We start from the raw sequence: 9,219 nt of genomic DNA, 5'->3' as shown, positions 1-9,219 counted from the left end.
ACCATAATTAATTAGATTCATCGTGTTGTTTTTTAAAGTTTAGTGATTTTGAGTTTTTCAGTAATTAAATGGTGCTATTTTCTGGTTATAATATCTGTTAAAGTATGGGAAAAATAAGGTATAAATATACATTAACTAACAATTTAATGATACACCATCATTGAACATTTAATTTGTAAAATGGATTTGGACACATTTTAATCCACATTTTTCTAAAAATTTATATATTGTTTTTTTATGGAGAGGTTAGGTTCAATGTTTCTAAGTATTAATAGAAAAACCTTATAATTCTGGTTTCAATAACACGTAATCAATAACAGAATGGTTGCATAGCAGAGGAATCTTTTCTGTTTTAGTGAACATTCTAGAACAATAATGAGCTGTCAATAGGTAGTACAAAATCTGTTTTTATCCTCTAAGATTTAGGACACCTATTCCTCTTGCACAGAATATATACGATGTAATCATTTTGAGAAATATAGATTGACTTTTATGCAAATTCCCTTTCTTCTATTTTTACTGTTATGTTTTCTGTTATGGTATCAAGAGCCCTCTAAAGGTTCAAGCTTTTTTAGCTTACCTCTTTCATGGCCGATTCAGGCTCCTCTGGAAATGAGGACGAAAATATTCTACCTCCTCCTATCTTTGTTGATCCCAACCAAAATCCTTCCAGCCCCTTCTACATACACCCAAGTGAGAGCCCTTCATCTGTTGTGGTCTCCCCACCTCTTTCGGCCAACAACTTCCAGTCATGGTCTCGTTCCTTCCGAATGGCCCTCATCTCTAAAAACAAGATGGGTTTCCTCAATGGCAACATCCCCATCCCAGCACACACTGATCCCTTATACCCCTCTTGGGAGAGATGTAACACTCTGTTAATGTCATGGATCCTCAATTCTCTTTCTCCTTCAATCGCTCAAAGTGTTGTGTTTTTCGAACGAGCTATTGATGTCTGGACTGATCTTCGCGAGCGTTTTTCTCAAGGAGATTTGCTTCGAGTCGCTGAGTTACAGGAAGAAATCTTTTCTCTCAAACAAGGTGCGCTCTCCGTCACCGACTTCTACACCCATCTAAAATCACTCTGGGAAGAGTTGGACAACTACCGAACACTGACTCCTTGTTCTTGCTCTGCTCGCACCTACCATTCACAGGACTTCATCATCCGTTTTCTGAAAGGGCTCGACGATCGATTTGCCATGGTTCGCTCACAAATCTTATTACTTGACCCTCTTCCCTCTGCTAATCGTGTTTTCTCCATGATCATCCAACATGAGCGCCAACAGCATCACCCATCTTCTCCCATGGAAACCAATCCCTTCATCAATGTCATCTCTGGTAAAGGTCGAGGCTATCCACAGCACGGGGGGACAAAACCAACTCGCAAATGTGAATTTTGTGGCCGCCTCGGACACACTGTTGATTCGTGCTTCCAAAAAAACAATATTAACCCGACAAAGTGCACCCATTGTGATCGTGTTGGACATAACAGTGATGTGTGTTATACCAAATTTGGCTATCCCCCTGGACATCCCAAATATCCAGGAAAACCACGCCTTTTCAATCACAGGAACACCTTTGGTAGCAGCGGCACAACTGTCGGAGGCAACGTGAACAATGTTACTGCTTCTTCCTCTTCAGCTGATGCGCCGGCCCTAATTCATGAAGGAGAAAGAAAAGATGTTTCAACTCTGGGCCAAGGTCTTCACATTACTACGGCCCAATTCCAACAACTGATGAGCCTTCTTAACAAAGCTTCTGGATCTGGTGGGGGAAACTCAGAAATCCCTTCAAGGGCCAATCTCACTCACTCAAACCCAAACCAATCTCACAACTCTGGTCTTGGCAGTAGGTTTATTTCCATTAACACCGCACATACACTCAATAATTTTTCACACACCACACCATGGGTAATTGATTCCGGAGCCACCGATCACATCACAACTTCACTAGATCATTTTTTTGAGTATTCTGAAATCCAGCCATTAAACATCAATCTACCAAATGGGTCTACTGTTCAGGCCCATATATCTGGAAGCATACAATTTTCTCCGGATTTCATTATTCATGATGTTCTTCTGGTTCCAAACTTTATTTTTAATTTATTATCTCTTCCTAAATTATTAACCACTATTCCTTGCCGTATCATTTTCTCAAATGATTTCTCTAATATTCTTTGTCAAATACAGGACATGAACACATTGAAGATGATTGGTTCAGCTGACTTAAAGGAAGGACTTTTTCATTTGACAATCGGAAAGGAAAGAAACCCATCTACCAACAATATTACCACCACCATCAATAACTCCAACCTTTGGCACTTTAGATTAGGACACTTATCTAGTAGCCGCCTTAATGTCTTGAATCAACAATTTCCTTTTATTTCAAAGGATTCTCATGAAATCTGTGACATTTGTCATTTAGCTAAACAAAAGAAATTGCCTTATTCTCCTAGCTCTAGTAGAGGTTCTAAAATTTTTGAATTGATTCATATGGATATTTGGGGTCCCTTTTCCAAAACATCTATTCATGGGCACAAGTATTTTCTCACTATACTTGATGATTTTAGTAGATACACATGGGTTGTTTTATTAAAATCAAAAGGTGAAGTGAGAATGCACATACACAATTTTATTAACTTAGTTGAAAATCAATTTGAAACCACAATTAAATGTATCCGATCCGATAATGGATCAGAATTTTTTCTAAAAGACCTTTTCAATTCTAAAGGAATTATACATCAAACTAGTTGTGTTTACACACCTCAACAAAATGGGAGAGTGGAACGCAAACACCAGCATATTCTTAATGTTGCCAGGGCTCTCATGTTTCAATCCAAAATCCCATCAAATTTTTGGTCCTATGCTATCAAACATGCTGTTTTTATCATTAACCGTGTTCCCTCACCCATCATTTCACATAAAACACCTTTTGAACTTCTAAATAAAGTTCCGCCTGACTTTTCAATGATCAAAATCTTTGGTTGTTTATGTTATGCATCCACTCACAATCAAACTCATAAATTTGAACCTCGATCTAGAAAAGGTGTTTCTTTGGGTTTACAAAATGGCACAAAAGGATATGTTATTCTAGACATTAATACAAGAGAAATTTTCATTTCTAGAAATGTTATTTTCCATGAAACAGTGTTTCCTTTCCACACTTCTCCCTCACTCCCTACACTTATAACCCAACATACCTTAACCATAGAACCACACCCAGACCCTCTATCCACACCACAAGGTAAACCCCCAGAAACTCAACCCCCCAACCCAAACACGTCTTCATCTTTACCAGAACAAAGTTTCTCCCTTTTCCCTGAAACCACAACCTCCAACCCTAATTCCATTTCACCAGAAATCCAAACCCGCCACACACCAACCCCAATTGTTGTCCCACCACCGCGCCGTTCAGAACGTGACACCCATCCTCCTCCATACCTTTCCGAATATCAATACAAGCTTCCTTCCCTTAAGTCTGCACAATCATCCACAAGATGTTCACATCCGATTCAACGTTTTATCTCCTACACCAATGTTTCCCCTTCACATCATCGTTTTCTCATGGCCATATCTTCTGAGCGTGAACCTGCCAGTTTCTATGAAGCAGTGAAGCTACAGTGTTGGCGTGACGCCATGCAATGTGAGATCAAAGCCCTCGAGTTGAATCATACTTGGGATGTGGTTGAGACTCCTCCCTCTGTTCGACCCATAGGTTGCAAGTGGGTATACAAAATCAAGAGGTTACCCGATGGCAGCATAGAGCGCTACAAAGCGCGATTGGTAGCAAAGGGGTATTCACAAATTGAAGGCATCGATTATTTCGAAACATTCTCCCCAGTCGTCAAAATGACCACTGTTCGTATAATCCTTGCCTTAGCTTCTATCAACCACTGGCACATCCAACAATTAGATGTCAGTAATGCTTTCCTACATGGAGACCTTGTGGAGGATGTCTACATGGAGATGCCACCGGGATTATCAGGAGACCGTTCTGGTCAAAGCTGCAAATTGCGCAAATCCCTCTACGGGCTGAAGCAATCCAGCAGGAAATGGTATGAAAAGTTATCTACTTTGTTGTTAACATGTGGTTATAAACAAGCATGGTTCAGTTTTTACTGCCTTGATAATATATGTGGATGATATTGTGCTAACTGGTAACTCTGTTCAAGAAATCAACCACATCAAACAGATCCTTCACAGCCATTTTCATATCAAGGATTTAGGAAAGCTTAAGTACTTCCTAGGAATTGAAGTGGCTCACTCTTCAAAGGGGATTTCACTTTGTCAACGCAAGTACTGCTTAGACTTGCTTATGGATTCAGGAATGCTTGGCTGCAAACCCTCTTCCACTCCAATGGACAACACTCTTAGGCTTCACAATGATACTTCTGGCTATCTTGATGATCCCTTGCCATATAGGCGCCTTGTCGGCCGATTGGTTTATTTGACAAATACTCGCCCTGATATTGTTTTTGCAACACAACAACTGAGTCAATTCATGTCCAAGCCCACCAAAGCTCATCATGCTGCGGCCATGCATGTTCTTCGTTACCTTAAAGGTTGCCCGGGTACAGGTCTATTCTTCCCTAGAATCTGTCCTACTCACGTTTCTGGTTTTAGTGATGCCGATTGGGCCACCTGTGTGGATTCAAGACGCTCCATCACGGGTTATTGTTTTTTCATTGGAAGCTCTCTTATCTCATGGAAAACCAAGAAACAAACCACTGTGTCACGATCATCCTCCGAGGCTGAATATAGAGCCCTCGCTTCCGCTACTTGCGAGTTACAATGGATCAATTATTTGCTCAAAGATCTACATATTTTCCCCTCTCAGATTTCTCTACTTTACTGTGACAACAACAGTGCCCTTCACATTGCTGCCAATCCCGTATTCCATGAAAGAACGAAACATCTAGATATAGACTGTCACATTGTGCGTGAAAAATCCCAGGAAGGCTTGATGAAACTACTCCCTGTTCCTTCTGCCAACCAGCTTGCGGATATTTTCACAAAAGCCTTACCTCCACATTCCTTCAAGCTCAACTTATCCAAGCTGCAGTTACAAAACATTTTTGCACCTCCAGCTTGTGGGGGGCTAATAGAAAAACCTTATAATTCTGGTTTCAATAACACGTAATCAATAACAGAATGGTTGCATAGCAGAGGAATCTTTTCTGTTTTAGTGAACATTCTAGAACAATAATGAGCTGTCAATAGGTAGTACAAAATCTGTTTTTATCCTCTAAGATTTAGGACACCTATTCCTCTTGCACAGAATATATACGATGTAATCATTTTGAGAAATATAGATTGACTTTTATGCAAATTCCCTTTCTTCTATTTTTACTGTTATGTTTTCTGTTAAGTATAAAATGAAAATGAAACATTGTTTTTTTCCTTTGTATGGAAAATTTAGTTTGATGTTTCTAAGTCTCTTAAAACCTACTTCTACCCCTATGAGGTATGGCAGCGCTGAGAGCACACACAACGTAGTTATTCATTACACGTTTCACCAATTAAATTTTTTTCTCTTATTTCTTTTATTAATGGTCAGGTATTTGTTTGTAGAATAATTCTTTTTTTATTCAATTTTTATAGTTATCCATGAATACCTCCTAAAAATAAAAAATATTTTAATATATTTTATATATTTTCTGTCGTAGCATAATTGTATAAGATTTGTTCTTTTTGTTAAAAGTCAACTTAATCAATCATTTAAAAAATGATTCTCCATAGACCTTTCTACATTAATTAAAGCATGTGCACTATTTCTCGAATTTAAAAAGAAATAAATTTTAAATAAATAAATATAAAAAATCTATGAACATTATAGTTATTTTTAGTTTATTATAAAATATAGTTTTCTATAACTTTATTTATTATTATGTTAGATAACTAATTAATCAATTGAATATTAAAATAGAGATGTGAAAAGTAATATAATGATATAGATATGTATATATATTAAAGCATGAGATCATTGGAAGTTCAAATAAGTTTAATTTGAAAAGAAAGATGATATAATTATTTTGGATGCTTTTAAGTGATTGTAAATATAATATATGCTTATGAAATTTGTGGAAGGATAAATCAACATTACATACACTATTTTAAGCATCAATTTAGACAATCAAATAATAAAGACTAAAGTTGACTTCGTAAGAGAAAGAGAGACAATATAGTCTTTTATCCTCTAAAGCAAGTAATGTTTAAGTGATAAGAGATTGTTCAAACATTAAATAATGGAGGTGGTGAAATATAAACAAGATCATGTATTTATGTGTCAACATTTAATAAAAAGATGTATTTATTGATTTTTGAACTTGTTAGACTCTATCAATAATTATTGTCAAGCAAGTATTGAGATGATGCTCAATATTGCTTAAGTGTTGTGAAAATCAACAAATGAGAGGTTAAATGAGTTATCTCTCTCTAGAATTGGTATCACTTAAGTGATGTGATGAAGTTTTCTTTTGAGTAAGGAAGCAAGATTGTTCGAGTGAGTTAAGTTATAGTTCAAGTTATGTGCCTTTAGTAGTAATGCACGGAGATGTGAGATGTATTATATATATATATATATATATATATATATATATATATATATATATATATATATTTTAATGGGATAAAAATTTGATATGCATGTGATATGATGTTATGATGTGAGACACAAGCATATGTATGATATAGACTGTGTTGTACATTGTATATATGATGTTTGTATGAAATAATAACTTTTTATGAGTGTGATTCTTTTATGGTGTGTTATCTTTCATGAGTATAATATAGTCTTTGATGGATGTATTATCCTTTACAATATCCAATGAGGAACACCTCATATGTTATTATGACCCCCTAAATGTTACAATTTAAGTACATAATTTAGTAAGAAAACGATACATCTTATATTACTAATGTTTTGATAATGTAATTTAAAACATAAGATAGTGCAAAGTTGAAGGATGTTTATGCATCATACTATTACAAAGTATACAAAGTAGGTACATGAACTACCATAACATAATTGAGAATAAATTTATAATATGTTTTTTATAAGTGTTAGGGTTTGGTTGGACATGCTTAAGGAGTCTTGGAGAAGTCATCAAATGTAACAAGGTATATTACTTCGTTAGAATTATTGTATTCATATATGAAGTGATTTTGCTTTTATTTGTTGTGTATGTTATAATATAGTGTGATGTGACCTATATGTGGATGTGTTAGTTTATATATATATATATATATATATATATATATATATATATATATATATATATATATATTATGAGAAGATGATGTTAAAAATGGTAATAGTAAGAATATACAAATTAAATAATTTATCTTCATATATTTTCCAGCTAATAGGTTCAATTATGCAATTTTTTTATTAATATATGTATTTAGTATTATTTTTTTGTACAATGACCTAATAATAATTTCATTTTCAACTTCACTATAATTAAATATTTGTTCCCTTTAATATTGTGTAAAATATTAAATGATCTTTTTTACATATATAGTAGCACCTTTCTTTCTTCCTTTTCTTATCAAAAAATTATAAAGGTGAAGAGTGACTTTTACAAAAAAAGAGAAATATAAGTAATTATGTTGTATTTATATATTGTGTCATAAATAAATAATCCCTAATTATCTACCTCTCAAAAAGTCTAACAAACTCAAACATCTTTGCAACACTACACACGAGATTCAAAACAAAAATATTAAAATAAATCATTTTACATTGAAATTACATTAACTATGATGTTTATAGTGCACATATATATTAATTTCCAAGAAAAACATAATAGTATGAAAAGAGTGAAATTAAAGCATTGATAGATAGAGATGATATTTTGGAATGAGTTGCACAATAATTTTGATGGGTCCACCTTTGTTTGGAGTCTTGCTAATTTTTCTTAAATAATGTATGCAATGAACGTCGTTTCATGAGAGACAAAGTTATGAGTTTTCAAAGCTCTTGTGCTGCCAAATAACTATATATAGAGATACTTTTGAAACACCCCATTTAGAATATCTTCATGTGCAACATACTAAGCTACAATCTCAACAATTTCAATATCAACAACACTTCATAATAAAAATTAAATTCACTTTTTTTTTTCAAAATCATAGGAAGTTGTTTGTTTTCCATGTATTACTAATATACAAGTGTTAATAATGTTAAGAATAATTTGAATTTGAATCTAAAATTTCATAGTAGTTAAAATAACAAAGTTAAATACACAAAAAAAAAACCCATAAATTTAATATTTCAAAATTTTGAATTAAAAATAATTAATTCCGATTGGACTCAACTAGTTGATAGAATAACACTTCTCAATTAAATCTTAAACTACTCACAAATAGATTCAAAGAACTAAGGATACGAAGAGTTAAAAATAATAAATCAAAATTAGAAATGCTAAAAGTGCTTTATTATTAATTGTTTTTTAATTAGTGGGATTTGTTTATAAAACACAGTAAATCAATTTATAATGAAAAAAGAAAATAGAATTTATTAAGACCAAAAAATAAGTCTCCTTGATCTAAAGTAATTTATGTTTTCTAAATTTATCTACACGATGTTAAAATATTTTCGTGACTCGATAAATTAAGGACATGAAAGTTATCGAAATTTTTCAACTTACAAAGACGAAATCTTCACAATCACACACTTTAGTAAAAAAATCTTTTTATATAAGTTAAAAAAGATATTTTATACTGATTTTCAAATCGGTATAAAATTGAGGAGAGAAAGTATTTGACTTTTTATACCGATTATGAAATCGGTGTAAAAAGTAAGTATTTGACTTTTTATACCGATTATGAAACCGGTGTAAAAAGTTCACTTTCCATTAGTGTACTCATTACTGTACTCATGAAACATATCAACACCTTCCTTCCATAAAATCTTTCACTAATGGGGCTAAATAAACATCAATATCATTTTCTGGTTGTCTTGGACTTGAGATTGTCAAGGCCAACATCACATACTTGTGTTTCATTCACAACCAAAGAAGTAAATTGTAAATCACTAACATCACTAGTCACAAGCTATGTTTACCGATCAAGTTGTCATATTGATTCCATTTGTAGCAAGTCCAAACCTAATGTTTCTTGAATCATTAGAGAATTTACAATACAAAAAAACTTGGTATTACTAGCAGATATATGTCGTCGGTAACGTTCCAAATTTGTCGGTATTTCATGGTTTTTGATG

General features: G+C 33.6%; 2 protein-coding genes across 2 annotated transcripts; both read left to right on the top strand.

Moving 5' to 3' along the window:
• The first annotated feature begins 587 nt into the window (after window positions 1-587).
• On the top strand, window positions 588-1,225 carry LOC148200077 (uncharacterized). The gene is made up of 2 exons (XM_088112837.1): window positions 588-1,038; window positions 1,152-1,225. The coding sequence occupies exons 1-2, from the start codon at window positions 588-590 to the stop codon at window positions 1,223-1,225; spliced, it is 525 nt and encodes a 174-aa protein (XP_087968963.1).
• A 26-nt stretch (window positions 1,226-1,251) lies between these two features.
• LOC148200076 (uncharacterized) lies at window positions 1,252-2,432 on the top strand. Its single transcript, XM_088111563.1, has 2 exons — window positions 1,252-1,845; window positions 2,187-2,432. The coding sequence occupies exons 1-2, from the start codon at window positions 1,257-1,259 to the stop codon at window positions 2,219-2,221; spliced, it is 624 nt and encodes a 207-aa protein (XP_087967689.1). The 5' UTR covers window positions 1,252-1,256; the 3' UTR covers window positions 2,222-2,432.
• The last annotated feature ends 6,787 nt before the right edge of the window (window positions 2,433-9,219 follow it).

The sequence above is a fragment of the Vigna umbellata genome, chromosome 4, assembly GCF_029865625.1.
Source record: "Vigna umbellata cultivar VRB3 chromosome 4, Vumbellata_1.0, whole genome shotgun sequence".
NCBI lineage: Eukaryota > Viridiplantae > Streptophyta > Magnoliopsida > Fabales > Fabaceae > Vigna > Vigna umbellata.
The sequence above is the reverse complement of the archived record's forward strand: the minus strand, read 5'-3'. Positions and strand labels throughout refer to the sequence as shown.

What these genes read in the sequence shown, in the direction of transcription:
- LOC148200077 (XM_088112837.1), top strand. Translation starts at nt 588, where the DNA reads ATGGCCGATTCAGGCTCCTCTGGAAATGAGGACGAAAATATTCTACCT. An exon ending in AATCTTTTCTCTCAAACAAG is followed by an intron (nt 1,039 to 1,151) that starts GTGCGCTCTCCG and finishes TACCATTCACAG; the next exon opens with GACTTCATCATCCGTTTTCT.
- LOC148200076 (XM_088111563.1), top strand. Translation starts at nt 1,257, where the DNA reads ATGATCATCCAACATGAGCGCCAACAGCATCACCCATCTTCTCCCATG. An exon ending in TCACAACTCTGGTCTTGGCA is followed by an intron (nt 1,846 to 2,186) that starts GTAGGTTTATTT and finishes TGTCAAATACAG; the next exon opens with GACATGAACACATTGAAGAT.